Source organism: Lampetra planeri, chromosome 41 (genome assembly GCF_965212315.1).
Source record: "Lampetra planeri chromosome 41, kcLamPlan1.2.h2, whole genome shotgun sequence".
NCBI classification, from domain to species: domain Eukaryota; kingdom Metazoa; phylum Chordata; class Hyperoartia; order Petromyzontiformes; family Petromyzontidae; genus Lampetra; species Lampetra planeri.
Window position 1 is genome coordinate 8,580,209 of NC_136147.1, and position 19,107 is coordinate 8,599,315.

At 46.3% G+C, this 19,107-nt stretch overlaps 1 protein-coding gene across 1 annotated transcript in view; it reads right to left on the bottom strand.

Moving 5' to 3' along the window:
* Positions 1-19,107, bottom strand: part of ZSWIM8 (zinc finger SWIM-type containing 8) — a 99,403-nt gene that overhangs the window by 36,272 nt on the left and 44,024 nt on the right. Inside the window, exons 4-6 of the mRNA XM_078613506.1 lie at positions 12,822-12,997; positions 9,945-10,052; positions 3,855-3,936 (exon numbers count right to left, since the gene is read on the bottom strand). Coding sequence (XP_078469632.1) covers positions 3,855-3,936; positions 9,945-10,052; positions 12,822-12,997 — 366 coding nt within the window. The remainder of the gene's footprint in view (positions 1-3,854; positions 3,937-9,944; positions 10,053-12,821; positions 12,998-19,107) is intronic.

Here is a 19,107-nt window from a genome sequence, read left to right on the forward strand (position 1 = left end):
ATGTCTGGTCGGTCAAGATGTCACCACAGTCACTCCCCGCACGTTCACCAACCCACAATGTCCAACGGTGGTGAAATATGGTGAAATAACCCCTCATGAACAGCATGGGGAGGCCCACAATAGATGTATAAGGCCGATGTATCTTTACATGTACGTTATTGTATCCGAGTTCATGAAGCCTGTCTTCGCCAGACAAAGGTTTTCAATAAATACAATAATAAACCTGACATTTCTTACAATTTTGATCTACGATCAGACACTAACAACTACTCAAAAATTGTTTTTTTTTCTGCAGAAAAAATTGTTGATGATTCGATTCAACTTATATTTAAAGACGTACCCATTGAAAACATATGCATTTTAAAAATCCGTACTTTTTTATTAGAAACAACAAAAATGTATTAACTTAAGTCTATGAGGGGAAGCTCCTATCGTTTACCGTTGTAGAATTATTCAGATTTGAACATCATAAAATGCGTATTTTTTTAGTTCAAACCCGCTTTCATCCAAAACATTTCCAAAAACAATAAAATATAGAACAATGGTGTCGCTTTCATTTTATTTTCTGTTTAACGCTCTATGAAACGAAAAAAAACGCAATTTTATATTTTGCACGGTTTCTGTATGACACACACAAACATTTTTATGGGCCACTTAAAATCGAGATTTGGGGGCATTAAAATGAAAAATCTCGGATTTTCCCTGTGGTTTGAGTCTTTCCTAAAAGCTACCTATGTACTCTTTGTTTCTTTCGATAAAGTCACGTAGGTATAAAATAAATTAAATCACGACGTTTTGGATGCAACACGAGCGTCCGTCATCAGGTGGGACAACCACAGCAAGAAACAATTGCTGAAGTGGGCAAAAGGGCTGCTGCAACAGAAGGCCATTTAGCAAATTGCAGCTTTCTACCTTGCCAGGAAGTACCCTAGAAGTTTTTGAGACATACAGATGAAGGTCTTTAGTGACATAGATAGATCCTTATTAATTATTTATTATTAATAAAGCACACTTCACAAAACAATGACAACTATGGGCCGAGTCTACCCTGTCCACGGGGATCTGGGACTTCGGGACTTGTGAGCACGGCACTCGGCCCTGGGGAGCTAACCTGGCCGTGGCCAACTCGGAGCTCTCGTACACACAACTCGGAATCCCTTTTTAATCTCGCTACTTTTTTTTCGGAGAGTGGAACATCCTCGGAGAAAATCTGCCAGCCTGCGTGACACAAGTAGCTTCCCATTAATAATGTAGAGCTGCTGACGGATATTTCTTCTCGGTAAATAAGGTACACACTGCTGGGCCAAGGAGCTACAGTTTCAAGGCATGGGTGGTGTGGGGGGGGAGATGTGAAGGTGTGGGGGTGGAAAGAGCGCAAGGGCTCACAAACACCGCCTGCACGGGCAGGAATTAAACAGAATAGGATAACAGCTCCGGGTTTCCGAAGGAACGCGGCAGCCGAAAACCGGCGTCTTGCCTTCATCCGATAAGGTCATGGGCAATGATATTTGGCACGCATGTTTCAAGAGGCAGTGGTCTGTGATTGTGTCGGCTGGCGTAGAAAACGCATCACGGGTAAAGCATTGTACGATTTTGACTTAAAGCTTTCGTGACTGCAGGAATTCATATTCTTTGGGTCTTTCGGTAAAGCCACGTCGATAGAAAAATAATAAAATTATCACGAAGTTTTGATCGCAACATAAGCAATCGTCATCAGGTGAGAAAATATCGTGAAAGAACTGCCGAGGCAGGAGAAAATAGTTCTCTCGCTATATTTGTATTATTTTTATATCTACGTGGCTTTACCGAAAGACCCAAAGAATACATTGTACGATGGTATTCCGGTCATTTTTTACAAATATTATTATAGTTATTTAGAATTACCCGTGACAAAATTATCCAGAATGCTCCCAATCTCATCGGATCTTGGGAGCGAGGTAGGGTTGAGCCTGGACAGTGCTTACAAGGTTGACAACATCGTACAAATAGATTGCTATTGGCCGTTGTGGGGCTACATGGTGGACAGAAGAGAGCAGTGCAGCAACATTCATTGTTGTACTGTGCTTCTTTGCTGCCACGTTTACTATACTCCCTGCCTTCACCACAGAGGTCGCAAACGGGTTTTGATTCCTTACCCGTACCCGTAGCCGGCCGCACCAGGGTTGCAAATGGGTACCCGTACCCGGGCGGGTATGGGTACCCGTACGCTACCCGAAATGAGTGACAAACGGTTACTCACCAGTGACTCACGGCCTACCCGTACCCGTACCCGGCCGCACCAGGGTCGCAAACAGGTACCCGTACCCGGCTGGGTACGGGTAGCCGGGTATCGGGTAGGGTACGGGTATCGGGTACCCGGTTGCGACCTCTGCTTCACCAACCCGCACGGTAAAGTATGGTCAACAAAAACCCCACGACCGGCATGGCATGGGGAGGTCCTCATGCGGCAGTAAATTGAAAAATTGGCTCTACGTGTCGCGTAAAAATTCAAAACAAGGGGCGGTGCATGTCCCCGTACTCAAATGACCGTTGTGTTGATGCTCTACTCAATCAGAGGTGCTGAGCCAATGAAGGAAATTCCATATTCCCATGGCGGAAACCTGCCTCGTCTCTCTTCAGAAGACGACGACTATTTACATCGCACAAAAATAGCATCCACTTCACTGACCACAGAGGATTGATTAGGAAACTCGCAATGGCCGTGTCAGTGACAAATATCCAGCACTGCTGAGATGCTGGATTTAATTCCAGGCTTCAGCAGTCCGTGGTTAAATCAGGTTCTCAAGTGGAGAAAATTGATTTTCTTATTGAGGTAACCGCAAAAAATGTACAAGTTTTTTTTTGTTACACAACATGGCAGTCTAGATATAGGCCTACACAAGAGTGGACCATCCAGAGGAGAGATGCAACATTAAAGATGTGCATTAATTTAAGGCCAATCTCGACTGAACAGTCATCCACTGGCACACCGCCACTGAAATCGCCCGAGAGCGACTGATATTGACAGTGATGAACAGCACATTGGACGAGGCTAGTTCTTCATTACTAGCCATGGTCTATCCACTGCTGCTTCAGGGTCAACCCATCTCACTCCTCCACAACGGGTTGTCCTCTCAAGGTCGTCTCCCTCGGTAGCCGTTCCATGCTCAGTCTCATCCGTCGACCCTCATGGCTGTTTAAACAATCCTACAACGTGATATTGTCAAATAACGTTGTATGCATGTTGAACTACATTCGCATCGTACGAAGCCAACCATGCTAACCGGAAGGTACGTTACGGGACCATCAACGTCCCCTGCGATGCACCGCAGTGGCGGGATGTTATCTCCTTCACCTGGTACGTGAATGTTTGCACGTTCTCTCTTGCCCTCCACATTTAGAAACCTGCGTTTCGACTGTGTCAACTATATATTACCACAGATGATGAGCCAAGTCGATGAGTTACCATGTGTGGCCAGGTCACCTCCAGAAAAAAGAGCTCATAGCGAGTTTGAATGGTGGGTACTTCACGGTAAATGACCCGGGCAACCGCTGGACTCCAACAGGTGGCAAACGTGCTTCCCGCTCGGCAATGTCTAAATGTTCTTGGTTCTTTCGTTAAAGTCACGTAGAAGGGAAGTAATAAAATAATAAAAATAAAACATAATAAAATAAAATTATATAATAGTATTATATTATTTTATTATGTTTTCTTTTTATTATTTTATTACTTCCCTTCTACGTGACTTTACCGAAAGAACCAAGAAGATGAATCCCTGCAGTCACGAAAGCTTTAAATCGAAATGTCTAAATGATTTGTATCGATGATTGCACGGGGCACACACACGCACGCACACGCACACACAGGCAATTACCTGGAGCCCCGCACACAGTGTTGATCGCCGTGCTCTGAGATGACAGGAGCTCATCCAGGAGCCGTTGGGCGGTCGGCAGAATCTGTCCCGGGAGAGAAGAGGGGATACCGAGTCCACAGCAAGTCGTCGTGATCACAAAGTGCATACATTTATAACTGTATTTATTTATCTTCTTGGTTCTTTCGGTAAAGTCACGTAGAAGGGAAATAATAAAGTAATAAAAATAAAACATAATAAAATAAAATCAGACGCTGTCTTTCCGACAGCCCTGTTCTTCACCTGAGGACGACTGCTTGCGTTATGGCCGAAACGTCGTGAGAATTGTATTTTATAATGTTTTATTTTTATTATTTTATTATTTCCCTTATACGTGACTTTACCAAAAGAACCAAGAAGATGAATCCCTGCAGTCACGAAAGCTTTAAATCGAAATGTATTTATTTATTTCAAACACGTTGAAATTCCAGTTGAGCATCGCTTTGCTCAAAGCAATTGGCTCACAGTCTGTAGGAGTTCAAATCCCAGGAAGGGATAGACGTAGCACGTGACCGCACGTTGCTCGGCCTGTCTGACATTTCGTTCCATGTGCTGGAAAGCTTTCGGGAACTAAATTGAAGCTAAATTTCGATTTAAAGTTTTCGTGACTGCAGGGATTCATATTCTTGGTTCTTTCGGTAAAGTCACGTAGAAGGGAAATAATAAAATTATAAAAATGAAACAATTAAATTCTCACAGCAATACAATTTTCTTGCTGTGGTTTTCACACCTGATGATGATTGCTTATGTTGCAATCGAAACGTCGTGATAATTGTATTGTTTTATTTTTATTATTTTAATATTTCCCTTCGACATGACTTACCGAAAAAACCAAGAATATGAATATAAATTGAAGCTCCCAGCCATGTGCATCGAAACGTCTGACATGCGAAACCAAGACACGGTACAACCCGACAACACACTGCAGAGCTACACAGCATGACCACGAGGACAGTGGACAGCTCTTCACTCGAGTTTTGAAGTCGCTTGCCACATTAGCACTGTGGAGTGGTAGGAAGTCACCAGTGGATAAAATGCCCCCCCCCCCCACCATGGGAGTGTGGAATTTACACCACTTGCTCAGGTCACCAACATTAATTCTGGTTGCAGCAGGATGACACTGACTTTTCAGAATGATAATAATTATTTATACTGGAGGAATCCCATTAGCTATAAAGCTATTTTTCCACAGATGTCCAGTCGGGGCAGGTCAGTGTAAATATGAATACATTAAAAAAACAAATCTCGTTCACCCATTAGATACCTGTCCCAACTCACTAATCACTCTTTGTTTGTACACACCTCAGGGCATGATAACACACCTTGAATTGGGGAGTTGCACATTTCATGAACGCTGGCAGCACAATTGCCCGGGGCCTCGAGGTAAACTGCCTCCATCTCGGGAGCACAATCAACTAAACTGCTCATCAATGCAGCGCTGTGCACAGCACACACAAACAGGCTTCGTCCGAATTGCCCGCGTCCCTCCGCCTAATTGTCTCATCTCTCCACCTCCTTTGCGAACGCATGACGGTTTACCACCGGCGCGACTGTCGCACATATCCGGAAATGGTACATTTTTCCTGTTTGGAAATATTTCACTCACGGGCGTTTGTCGGCACAACAAGTTGTGAATTATGTTTCCTCCAACAACATATATCCATGCCGGCTGGTGCAATAGAAGGTATATTTGAACTCGCTTAGCAAATTCTAGGAGAAGTCTAACGTTATTGCACTATGTACCCCTATGAATACAATATTTATACCATCATTGTCACGATGAGATTACTAAACAGCGAATGGATAAGAGACAAAGCGGTAGTTACATAGAGGTCCTTTTAGCTACTTCAAATTAATTAGTTTAGCCAGGTAAAAAACTCAAGAGGCCGGGACGGTCTGCAAGAGCATTTGGAGACCATGAAAGCCCAAATGAGGTATTGGCAAAATTTGTGATTGACAAGTTCTGTTTGCCGTGCTGTAATTCCGTAGTTGTGGACTGGACATATACGCTGGACATATATAAACGGTGAGTTTGGCTGCCTTGGCACTCAATCAGTGTTGGAGAGAACCAATCTCTACAGACTATTTCCCACAAAGTGGTACACACTTTATTGACTGCAAAATTACGATGGTATGAGTCAACCCCCCCCCTCCCCACCGAATGGTATTTAAATTTGCAATGGTGCAGTTGCCAATTTAAAATACTCTCTAGTGGCATGCACTGGGATACTCTGTAAATGGCTTAACCCAAGCGATTACTGCTTTGGCATTTGCATCAACCTTGTACTTTTTGCTATTTGGCGTTCACTCATCTATAGCAGCGGTGAGACAAAGCCAAAAAAGAGGCCGTCTCTGGTGTAGGCCAATCCCTTAAGGATAATGCGCACACTATCAAATCACATTTGCATGTTTTACCACAAGTGTGGCTAATGCGGACTTGCAATATGCGTCTCATTTGGTGTTTGAACATGTTAACACATGTATTATTTCCAGAATGGGTAAAGGCTTTCCTTTAAATTATTGGGTGCCATGGTGGCGAAATGGTAACTACCTCGCCTAGTATGCAGGAGGTCGTGGGTCCGATCCCGACCCTGACGCCTGCTGCTGGATATTTGGAGTTTGAATGTTCTCCCCGTGGTCGTGTGGATTTTTCTCCGGGTCCTCCGGGTTTTCCCTCCACGTTTAAAATCAACACGCGTATTTGACTGAATTTCGATTTTTAGTGTTTTCTTTTTATTATTTCATTATTTCCCTTGTGACTTTAAATTTGCACACAATAAGCCACTTCGTTGAGCTATCATTTGTGGGCAGGTCGCTTCTAAAAAAAGAGCTACACAGCTCAGTGGGCCTTACCTGCTTAAAATAAAAATAGTTTCTAGTTTTCATATTTTTTGCATCTTAATACGGACAAAAACGGTAAAGCGTGCAGTATGACTATAATCAAGATAAAGGTGCAGCCCTACGATTGCTTACACATTGCCACTGTGGGCAAAAGGGCCTCTGCAAGAGGAAGCTCGAGAAAACCCCTTCTGGGAGGGTATTTTGGCCTACTCTTCTAAACGGACCAGACGTTTTACAAGTCACGACCCTGCCAATTAACCAACTTCCATGTCCCCCCATTTATACTGCTGAGTGGACAGTGGGAAATAGGGTGGGGGGGGGGGGGCGGATTTAAGAAACCAGGCGATCTACGGTATGCAGGCCCAACGTGCTAACCAACACACATCTAGTTACAGCATCCCCATAAAATATGGTAACACATTTAGAGCTGTGCCATGCACGACGAGTAGAATTCATGGCAAGGGCTGCGTATTAAGAGGAACACTTTTGTTCGTGATTACGATGGCTATCTGGTATATAACCTCTTGTTTAGAGAAGCTCTTTTGCCCACTTTAGCAAATTGTTTCTTGAGTGGGTGTCCCACATGATAACGGATGCTTGTGTTGCACCCGAAACGTCGTGATTTTTTTTTTATACGCGACTTTACCGAAAGAACCAAAGAGTAAGGCTTTGGTTCTGGTAGCTCTTCATCAGACACACGCGCCATGCCCCGCGGAAACGCTCGCGAGCACGCCAACGCTCGCGCATTCACGCTCACTTTGAAGTGCTGCCCGGGCCGTCATCAAGTACGACTAGACAGGGAGGCATTACGCAGCGGATCAGGGACGAGCGAACAGCTCCACTGCCGAACAAAATCCTGCGCTCCTTGGCATGGGACGCGATTAACCCTGGCGTATAAATACATGCGCTCGCACACGCATTTACCGGCGATATGTCCTTCCGAACAAAATCATCTTCACAAAGTCATTGCATATGCTCATGTACACACTCACAGATGCATCAACACGTTCGTGCAGAGAGACACGCTCGCGTCCATGCTCGCGTTTATAGACCAATGCAGTCATGGAAAAAATTAATACACACCGATTCATGTGCACGTGCAGTCACACATACGTGCGCACACACGTACGCACTCACACACACATTGACTCATTTACTCATGTACGCACTGGAAATCGCCAACATTCATGGAGACACACACGTGCTCATGCACACGCTCACACACAGACACCCCTTGGGACATTTGCGCTCGCAAACTCACCCGCGCATCAGTGTGCTTTTGCAGTTATATACATGTGGAAATGCACATGTACGTACTCGCACACGCATATCAATGCATTCATGAAGACACACGGTCACATGCACACTTAATGACACATGCACTCAAACAAACTCGCACTCATACTGATGCATTTACTCATGCATGCGTTGACACTCGCCAAAATTAATTTAGAAAGACACACTCTGACCCATGCACACACAGACACACACGTGCACTGACGCACATGGGTGTGTTATGTGTATAATGTACTGATGTTATCCATTGGCAAGAATTAAAATAAGGTCTTCGGTTCCGTAGCGCAGCACGCAAACCAATGTCCGACAACTCCAAACACACGAAGATTCCCTTAACCGCCTAGAAGGTTAGGGTAAGTGCTGTTAGCGAGCACCTATTAAGGTAGGAATGGCACACCTCTGGCCAGAAACACGCTCCGCCATCCGTCTCCCCATGATGTATGTTTACACACCACACCAAGCACAGTACTCATTCAAGTTCAAGTCAACCTAAGGGAGGTGAACACAACTAGTTCAGATTATCACCCGCTACTGACATTCGACGTGGCCGGGAATCAAACTCGGGTCGCCAGGTTCGTAGCGCGGTGAGCGAACCACTGTGCCACCTCTCCCCACAAACCCACAAATAAACAGACCTGCCTGCACGGTCACCCACGCGCGCTCATACATACGCAGACAAAGATAAAGACAAAGATCCCCCATATAGCCTTGACAGACTGTAGGGGCAAGTGCTGTTAGCGAGCACCTATGAAGGCCGGAACGGTACACGAGGGGGTGGGTGGCCAGCACCACGCCCGACCGCCTTTGTCTCCCTAGTGGTGATGTTTACACACCGCACCAGGTACTCATTTGAGGCTGAGTCGACCTAGGGGAGGCCCAGGACCGGTTCAGATAATCGTTACCGGTGTTTGCCGTGAGCGGGAATCGAACTCGGGTTCATAGCGCAGCACGCTGACCGCTACACTACGCAGACACGCACGCGCACACGCGCACCCGCCTCACTCACTTACTCAATCGCACATGTGCGCACGCATCCACTGTGCGAGCACAGTCTGCTCTGCTCCGGCTGGGTCACTGTGACCCTGTGTGTATATATCTCGCAGGCACAGAGCCAGTTTGCAGTTTACCGACACCGGGTTACTGGCCATGGAATTGTGATAAAAGTGGAGACTTATGAGAAATAAAAAGTATGAAACTATTTTTTACCAGGTAAGGCCCACTGAGCTATTCAGCCTTTTTTCAGAAGCGACCTGGCCACAAATGATAGCTCAACGAAGTGGCTTATCATCACGTGGAAGTTTACAGCAGGGTGTTTTCTAAATATGAAGGGAAAAACTGGATGACCCGGAGAAAAATCCGTGCGACCACAGGAAGAACATGCAAACTCTATTGATACAGGCGTTAGCATTGTGATCGGTATCGAACCCATGCCTCCTGTATACTAGGCGAGGTAGCCAACATCTCGCCACTGCTGTGTGCCCCCATTGGGTTGGAGACCGTTCGTTCGTTCGTCCCGTGATGTGATGAATCTCATCACAAATTGTCACGATTTGAATTATATGTGTCGATTCAAGCGACCTGGCGACACGTGATAGCTCAACGAAGTGGCTTATCATCACGTGGAGTAAAGTGCAGATAACCGCCTTGCATCGTGTATTCACATGCTGCCGTGACATCGCTGCAGCGTCACACGAGTACAAATTGTAGTTGTGCGGTGTGAGCCTGGTGCGGTGTGGTGAGTGTGGGGCTGGTGCGGTGTGGTCTGTGTGGTGTGAGGCTGGTGGAGTGTGGTGAGTGTGGTGTGAGGCTGGTGCTGTGTGGTGAGTGTGGTGTGAGGCTGGTGCTGTGTGGTTAGTGCGGTGTGAGGCTGGTGCTGTGTGGTTAGTGCGGTGCAGGTGCAGTTAGTGCAGTGCTCACCTGTTGAGGTAATTCGCTGATGAGGTACTGAGCAAACTTCTGGAGCTGGTCTCGCTGGAGACGCGAGAGGGACTCGGACACGGGTGCGCGCAGGCAAACTAACGAGGCCTGCGAATGCGCACGCACGTACACACACACACACACCAAATATAAAAATCTCAGGTAATTTATACATGCTGTTGGGGCAGGTGCTGTTAGCAAGCAGCTATTAAAGCCGGCATGGCACATGACAGGATGGTTGGCCAGCACCACGCCCGGCCGCTTTCGTCTCCCAAGTAGCGATGTTGACACACTACACCAGGTACTCATTTGAGGCCGAGTCGACCTAGGAGAGGCCCAGGACCGGTTCAGATAATCATCACCGGTGTTGGCCACGAGCGGGAATCGAACTCCTGTCGCCGAGTTCGTAGCGCAGGACGCTAACCACCGTGCCACCACTCCCCGCACAAAAATACATGCACAGACACAAACACAGACCAAGCAATTCTAGATTTGAAGCTTTCGTGACTGCAAGGATTCATACTCTTAGGTTTTTTCGGTAAAGTCACATAGGAAAAAATAAAAATAAAAAATAAAAATAATAGAAATAATGATAGTAACTGCAGTGGGACTCCCACTGCAGTTATTTTGCTGTGCCTTTTTTACACCTGATGAAGGAAGCTTGTGTTGCCTCCGAAACGTCGTGATTTATTACTTTATTTCTATTATTATTTCTATTATTTTTATTTTTACCTACGTGACTTTACCGAAAAAACCTAAGAGTACAGACCAAGCAGGTCATGCAGGACACACAGGCGACAGCCAGCACTTGCCAACAAGCACCCGCCACTCGGACTCACGGGTTTGTCGGCGACCGCCCTGTAAATAGTCACCGCCTCTGAGACTCGACTCGTTGTCAAGATTCGGGCGCGGATGATTTGATTGACGAGCACAATTCTTCCTCACCGTCGCGGTGTGTGAAAATCTAGAGTGGATGGAGGTGCTTCCAGGAATTGGAGAATGAGTAAATTAGGGAGATTAAATTGACCGTTAAGAAAGGTAATTGGGCTTGGGCAGGACACGACGTTGAATGGGAGGACTGGGCTGAGACCATCCATTTGCTCCGCTTGAGAAGCCGGTTTAAGCTTGGGCACCCTTCCTGGGTCCCAACCCAGCATCTCAGCGGCGAGGACTCATTTCTCAGACATCCTTAACAACAAGGCCATCTCTCCAAATCTGACTGTTTAGCTCCTTGATAGGAAAATGCAAACGATAATTTTGATGGCTGGACAAGTTCAGGTTTTTTTATTATTCCTAAAAATTAAATAAAAAAGGTTATCTGTCCACAACTTTTATTATTAAAGAGAACAGAAAAAAAAACAATCAAGCTGCATTCCCGCATTGAAGAAGCAGAAACAATTAATCTCGTTAATTGAAAAAGAGCCCGTGAAAATTCCTGGAAGTGTTTGAAAATTGAATCTAATCGTTTATGGCATACGATTAATCACTTATGACAGGTCAACGATAGACCATCTGCGATTAAGTGATGGGGAGGGGCAAGTTTGCGTGGCTCCATGCCAGCACACACGTGGCGCTATGCAAAATTGCTCGCGAAAAAAAGCGAGCGCAGATAACACAATGTCAACCGAATCACACAGTTACATAACAGCAGCCGGTGGTGCGAGTGTTGAGCAAGCGGAACAACGGACACCAGAAAGATAAGCGCACAAATACACAATGAAAATTTAATGAGCACTGCAGACGCTGAGATGCACGATCAAGACGGTACATCATAAATATCGAGTTAATTAGGCTGCGCGCCTCATTCTTCACGCACGCGTTCAAAGCACGCGCGCTGAAACCTCGCCTACATCTTGACTGTCGAGGCAAATGCTGTTAGCGATCACCGATTAAGGCCTGCAGAGGGAGCGGCCAAAATCACTTAAACAGAGGCCAAAAAGGACGAGAAAAATTGCTTCTATGCTCAAACGAACAATGGGGACACACTCAGGCACTTACCTATGTTGGTGGCAATGGGCTATTTTAAAGAACCCTACTCAGATAATCTACAGATGCAGGGAGGCTTTCCTAGGTAAGGCAAATAACCACAAGTGTTGTTACCAGAGCAGGCTCTTTCTGCTCCGATCACACCTTATGTCACGTCCAGAGAAAACTGGAACAAAGGCAACTCGGGATGGCATGGGTGGGCGAGGGTGAGATTTTCGAGCTCCTTGTGTGTGTTTTCGCGCATGTGCTTTGTGTGTGGGGTTTTTTTTTTTACGTTTTCGTGTCAATCAGAGGGCGGGAGGGCGGTGGCAGTGGAGTGAGAGTCTGAAATGTGCGTGACGTGCGCGCGTGTGTGCGTGTATGCGTGTGTGCGTGTGTGCGTGTGTGCGTGTGTGCGTGACGTGCGCGCGTGTGTGCGTGTGTGCGTGTGTGCGTGTGTGCCTGTGAAGGGGCCCCCGAATGGTGCCTCACAAGCGCAATGCCCGTGACAATTTATTGGCTGAGAGTGCACAGTTATATAATACATAATGTTGCTACTTTGACATACAATTATCGTGTCACGGGTCTTCCATTACATTTTCTGCGCCAACGCATTTATTAAATTCCTCGCCGGAGCAGTGCTCATGTCGTGGCTTACGGGCTGCGCGGAAAAGCGGTTATAGAGCTCGTCCACGGCAGAGATGGAGCAATGAATTCAGCTCGTATGCAGGCGCTGGGAGGATTGTCGTATCGTGGGATAATACCCCGTGGCTCAATCCACTGCTTCATCCAACACATGGATTGATCACGGCTGATGATGATGATGAATATAATGATGACGATGACCAGATGGAGAAAGAGTGTGGCAGGAGACCCACAACCTGTTGCACTCCCTCCTGGCCGGCCACTCACGTTCTGGATACGGAAGAGGCACAGGGCGACCACGTGCGAGCACCACTTGGCCCCGGCGCCACACGTGCAGCTGCAGGAGGTAATGCGGCAGCGGTCGAACATGACGGCCACGTTGTAGGCGCCCTTCGCCTGGTAGATGTTCTGGGGCGGCACCACCGTCGCGCTCAAGTGGAAGCCTGGACAAAGGAGCGCACACGGCAAGGGGTGAAAGAAGTTCAACGTACAACACATGGGTACATACAAACGCCGGCCCAATTGGTGAGTCGCGTCGTCAAGCTGACTCGCTTTCTCAAGAGGTCGGTGGGGGGGGGGTCATCAAGGCAAAGGCAAAATGCAATCTCACCCCCACTCCCCCAGCCATTCGTGCTGCCAACTCCCTGATATTCATGTGCTGCATGAACCAGAATCTTTAATTAGACTGGAGGAATCCGATGAGCTATTAAGCTCTTTTTCGCACATGTCCAACATGAATTCATGGAATTATTACAAGCGGACTAGGTGAGACTGAAGAAATAAGTTGAATCCTGCAATCAACTTCAACCAGTGGGAAGTCAATTCTTCCCTGCTGCTGTTGACATTGTCTACAATTCCCTACCCATTGCCCATTCGCGCACTGCAGGTTTCCTGCCCTTCTCTGAACTGCACAAAGCAAACTAAGTTTGCTCAAAAACACTAAGAATACAAACAGTTAAGTCACTGAATGGCCAACTTTTGCCAATGAGTGCGTGTGTAATGTAGAAAAACAATGCCGTTTCTCTGTGTTCTTTTGGCTGACAATCTATTATGCAATTGCTGCCTGCATAATGCAAATGGCGAACACAGTTTCAATTAACAAATACATCTCCCAGTTGGCGATAGAGTGTTGGGATAAATGCTGTGAAGGAAGCCCGGCTAGGGCCACGGCTGACAGTGTTTTGGTCAGCACCACGGACGTTCAGCCCTCTTCGTCTCCCCAGTGTCCACGTCCACCAAATGCCCATTGTACTCACTTGACAGGCTAAGTCAACGTAAGGAGAGGCCTGGTCCAGATTTAGACACCAGCCGCCAACAAACGATGTTGTGCACTGGCCAAGAACTGAACTTGCATCACAGCGATTAATAGCGCAGTGTGTTAAACGACACAGCTCCCCCACACACATACACAAATACAACGCACACCCTTTCATCGTTATTGTGTCTCACGGCAATTGCTTTTAACGAGCACCTACCAAGTCTGGCGTGGTACACAATTGGGTGCGGCGGTTCGGCAGCAGTGCTTCTCGCACTGCGCTTACACACCTGGCGACGTGAATTTGATTCCCGCTCATGGACGACATCGTGGCAAATAGAATTGGAACCCGACTTAAGCCTCCCCCCGTGGGTCAACTCCACTTTAAATGTGTGCTTGGTACAGCGTGTAAAAAGTCATCAATCGACGGATGGTGCTGGCTATCCACAAAGACAAAAAAAAACATCTCATGCAGAGCCACACACACCATGGGGAGATGAGTCCGGTTCGCGACCACATATGAAGGCAATGGTGTGGGCGGATCATGACCGGCCTGCCTTTGTCTCTCCAGTGGTGATGTTTACGCCCCACACAAAGCACTCATTTAAGGCCGAGTTGACCTGGGGGAGACCTAGGAGTGTTTCCGATAATTGCCACTCATGATAGCCTTGCACGGATTTGTGATGCCGTGCGCTAAAAAGCGCTGCACCACTGCTCGCTCTGTGAGCACACAAGTACACGTACTTACATACAGACCGGCTGTCTAAACTGTCGACATGCAGGATTTTAAAACGTCAAACCAGGCAACCTTATTTACCCATGGCCGGTTCCAAATAATACGTGTGCGGGGCGTAACGCTTCCGTCCGGAAGCCGATTTCCACACTTGGAAATCCTTCGGTCGACCTCTGCCGAGCGTTACATAACCAGTCTGAGTGGCAACTGTGCCACACTCAAACGCAAATATAGCCCCCCCCCCACTCTGGTTTTTCCAACATTATTTTCGTCAAAACGTGTATTCTGCAACCCGCAGCTTCACGTCAATGTTTGCTCCTGCGGCTTCATGGTCAAAAGAAATATGGTTTCAATCGCGTGTAAATATTTACGAAATCTCGAGTGCAGCAGGGCTTGAGAGCGCATAGATGCGTTCATATCTTTATGCGACTGCAAAACCGTGGCGTCAAGTGCATGCACGATAGAGGCAGACTAAAATGGGTCACCGGTTCACTTCCAAAATCTACGCATTCAAAACCCTGTAGCTTGTTGCGAGCCTCGTGTTCAAGATCTGGCGACATCATTGGAATGGATAAGACACTGTGCGCCAGTTGCATGGCTCAACTTGGCAGACGTGAAGCTGTAAAAAATGTCACAAAGGGTCACGCACTGCAGACACGAGCGTTTGCGACTCTCCAAAACTGACGATGGGCCCTGAGCCCGTGGTGGTAATTCCCCATTCACCTGGCGGGGGACCAGTCTGTCTTTGCGCAGGACAATCGCTGCCGACTCTACACAAAAGAATACTCGAAGAAGAAATATGACTCGCAATTGCAATTTATTGCAAGCAAATAAATACTTGAAATGAATTGCTCTCGCCTATGATATCTGGAAATTTAGCAGCCTTTATTTATTGAAAAATAAGTTAATACTTGAGTGGGCTTTACCTGGTAAGATAGAAATATTGTATTTTATTGGTATATATTTTTAAGTGATTTGTTTACCTTTCCTATCGTGTTTTTTGTCTTATTTGTTGTTGCAACGTTCTGACCCGCCCCCACTGGACATCTGTGAAAAAGAGCTTCATAGCTCATCGGATTCCTCCAGTCTAAGTAAATATTCTGATTCTGAAAGTGCTCCACTGTGCCGATGAACTTCAAGTCAAACCCAGTCTACGGTTGTCCTGCGTAAACAAAATGGTCCAAAAGGTTCATAGACTGCTGGATTAAAATGCTATTCTACTAAAAAAAATTTGAGAGACAAGACTGAACCTATCATTGCCGCGGTGCTGTGGTTAGCGCACCGCCGTAGGAACACGACGACATGGGTTCAATCCCCGTCGATGGCTGACATCAGTGGCGAGTGCAATCAGAACTGGTCCTGGGCCCGGTCCGTATTCACAACCCCCCCGTGATAAACAACCCCCATAACCGACAGTGTGTGCGGGAGCCCATCATCACGTAGTGGATTGACAAAGGTCTGTCATAATTATATTAGAAAAGTAATCCGTGTACGGTTCCAAGATCTCCATTGTAATGTAATACTACAATATTCCGATAGGCTCTTACCCGATTTAGTAACAGACAATGAAATATCGCTGTGCATGTTTTCTGCCTTGCAGTAAACTCTGGTCTCCCCTGGTGCTGTTTATGTTTCAGAGGCAAGGCTATAAACACATTGTAATTTATTCTGTTTAATGTTCATAAAAGAAAAATGGCACTGTATATTAAATATATATGCATGCAAGGCATTATAAAAGAACAACGCATGATGATAAGCGCTTTATCGTTATTGCTTTGGGTGTAGTGACGTACCCATGGTAATAATCAATTAATTGATTTGAATGTATTTTTGGATTCAGAAAATGTTCCACAAAAGAATAAATTGTTTTCGTTACAAACATATTCCATGATAACAGCAACCACTGGAGGTGCTGCAATGCATTGATTCTTGAATTGAATCGCAAACCATAACCATTGCCAAAGCATTGAATTGTGAGAGGGGGTGAAACGTTACCACCCTAATGATTACCCCATCATCCCTGCTCCTTTGTGTAAAATGAACACCCCTGATGTGACGCTGCACCACTGGGTGTGAAGTCAACAACACATGTCCCATGGAACTACGGTGTCCTAGCAGAGCAATATGGAATTTCCACTACTGGCATAGGACTGACCACCAACAGAGAAAAGCATGACCCAGCACTTGTCAAAACATATGAATAGTGAACAAGGAACACAAGCACGCAGTAAACGAGATAAATCATCTGTTGATTTAAAGCTTTCGTGACTGCAGGGATTCATATTCTTCTATGTGACTTTACCGAAAGAACCAAGAATATGAGATGAATCATCGTTTGGCGAACTGCAGTCAACCATGAAACTCACAGGCAGAGCATGAGGTTAAACAGCGCAAACGTCGTACGAGCAACCGTGCACGCCGCACACAAGCGCATCCAATGCCAGGTGCGTTGAGCGCCCAGTCACATGGGGACCAGGGATGCCACGGTGCCGAGATGTTAACTACCTCGCCTGGTATACAGGAGGTCACAGGTTCGATCCCAACCCTGACACCTGCTGCTGTATATTTGGAGTTTGCACGTCTCTCTCTCTCCCCGTAGTCACGCGGATTTTTCTTCAGGTCCTCCACTTTTTCCCTCCACACTTAGAAACATGCGTTGAGAGTATTTGTCTGCTATAAAATTTTACGTGATTTCATTGGGCTATCATTTGTGGCCAGGTTGCATCTGAAAAAGAGTGAAATAGCTCAGTAGGCCATGTCTGGTAAAATAACAAAAAAGTTCGTTAGTTAAAATCAAAATAGACAGTTAATAGTGCCAGACTTTGGTACGAAAAAACTATTATTTATAATTTCTACTTGCAACGCGCACGCTATTCGCTCACTCTCGAAGTGAGAGAACGACTCAAGGAGGCGTGAGGAGAAACCGCAGAGAAGCGGGAAGAAGGCAGCCAACGCGGTGCGAGACGGTGCCAACAAGTGCCCAGGCGAGATATTCACGGCGCGCCCTTGGTTCACAGTGCGTCCCGTAGCCGTGCGTGTCCCCCGCCTGTGCTGTGGCCGGACTCAGCCATGGTGAGAGTGTGACTCCATCTCCGCTGACCCACAGACGGGCACATAAGCACGCCACTGATGGCAGGGGGATGTCCTCCACAGGAAGCACCTCGACGCAGAGTTCCAGACGGCGAATGGAGAGCGGCAAAAATGACCGCGGTGAGGATTAAACGGATGAATAATAATAATAATCAAAACGTTGGTTATCTGTCCAGGGGAAGACTAACTGAGCCTCAAGATTCTCTTTCAGGAGGGTTCTGCATTGCGATGTTTGGCCCATTCTTTTTCAAGGTGCGATTTTCATGTAAAAATAAATCACGGTGATGGAGAAGACCTATGTACACGAGGAGATATCGCTCAATACAGATCAGTCATGAAACCCACTTGCTGTACTGCCACCTCCTGCCTATAATTTGTATCGTTACTCATTGTTTCTGGCTTAGTTGTGAATCCAACATTTGCATACAATTTGTAGAACTAATAAATAACTGATTCTCACATGCACAAAGCAACATATAGAGTCCCGTTCGTAATCGGTGAATTGCGGCACGCTTAAATTCCTTTTCTTTGGTTCTTTAGGTAAAGCCACGTAGATAGAAAAATAATAAAATGAATATAAATAATAACAATATCACGACGTTTCGATCTTTCCTGCCTCAGCAGCTCTCCCGCTATATTCTTCACCTGACGACGATTGCTTGTGTTGCGATCGAAACGTGATATTGTTGTTATTTTTTATAAATTTCATTATTTTTCTATCTACCGAAAGACCCAAAGAATATGAATTCCTGCAGCCACGAAAGCTTTCAGTCAAGATTTAATTTCCTTTGTTAATTGTGTCCTCATTTCAGCATTTTCAGTGGCTACCCCAGGCCACATCAATACTCACATGGGCATTTAAACACCATCACCCTCTCTGTCGTAATTAGGTAGACTGGTTGATATCAGCTGCTCACGCTCTCTGCAGACCCATCTGATAAAAGAAAGGCCCCTTAATTTTCCTTGAATCACCCCCTGCTCACTCGTGCCCCGCTTGCTAATTCATATGAACCCCAACAGAGCCGAATGAAACCGCTGAGTTTGCCCCAACGAAGAGACTGGTGGCACCGCCATAGCAATGTGGAATTTCTAACAGTGACTTGGGGCTTCCAATGGAGGATGAATGTTAGAGACACGTCACGATACAAGCTCCACCGAAACAAACTGATTCCCACATTCACGATTCATGCATTGAGAATCCTGTGTGCGAGATGAAATTAGCGGGACGTGATGTTAATGCAAATGATATGCAATGCGTATGCTAATCGTTGAGAGTAGCGGTGCAGTGATTAGCACACTGCATTATGAACCCGGTGTGGCCAGCGTTCCACTGGGAGCGGTTTTAGACGTGCACGTGAAACGTGAATACTTACTTTTTTTTTGAAAGGCAAATTACTCCATTGGGAAATGCATAACAATCATCACCGTCGCCTGCAAAACCTAGCAGGTCCCTTCGGAAAGAATCTGGAGACACG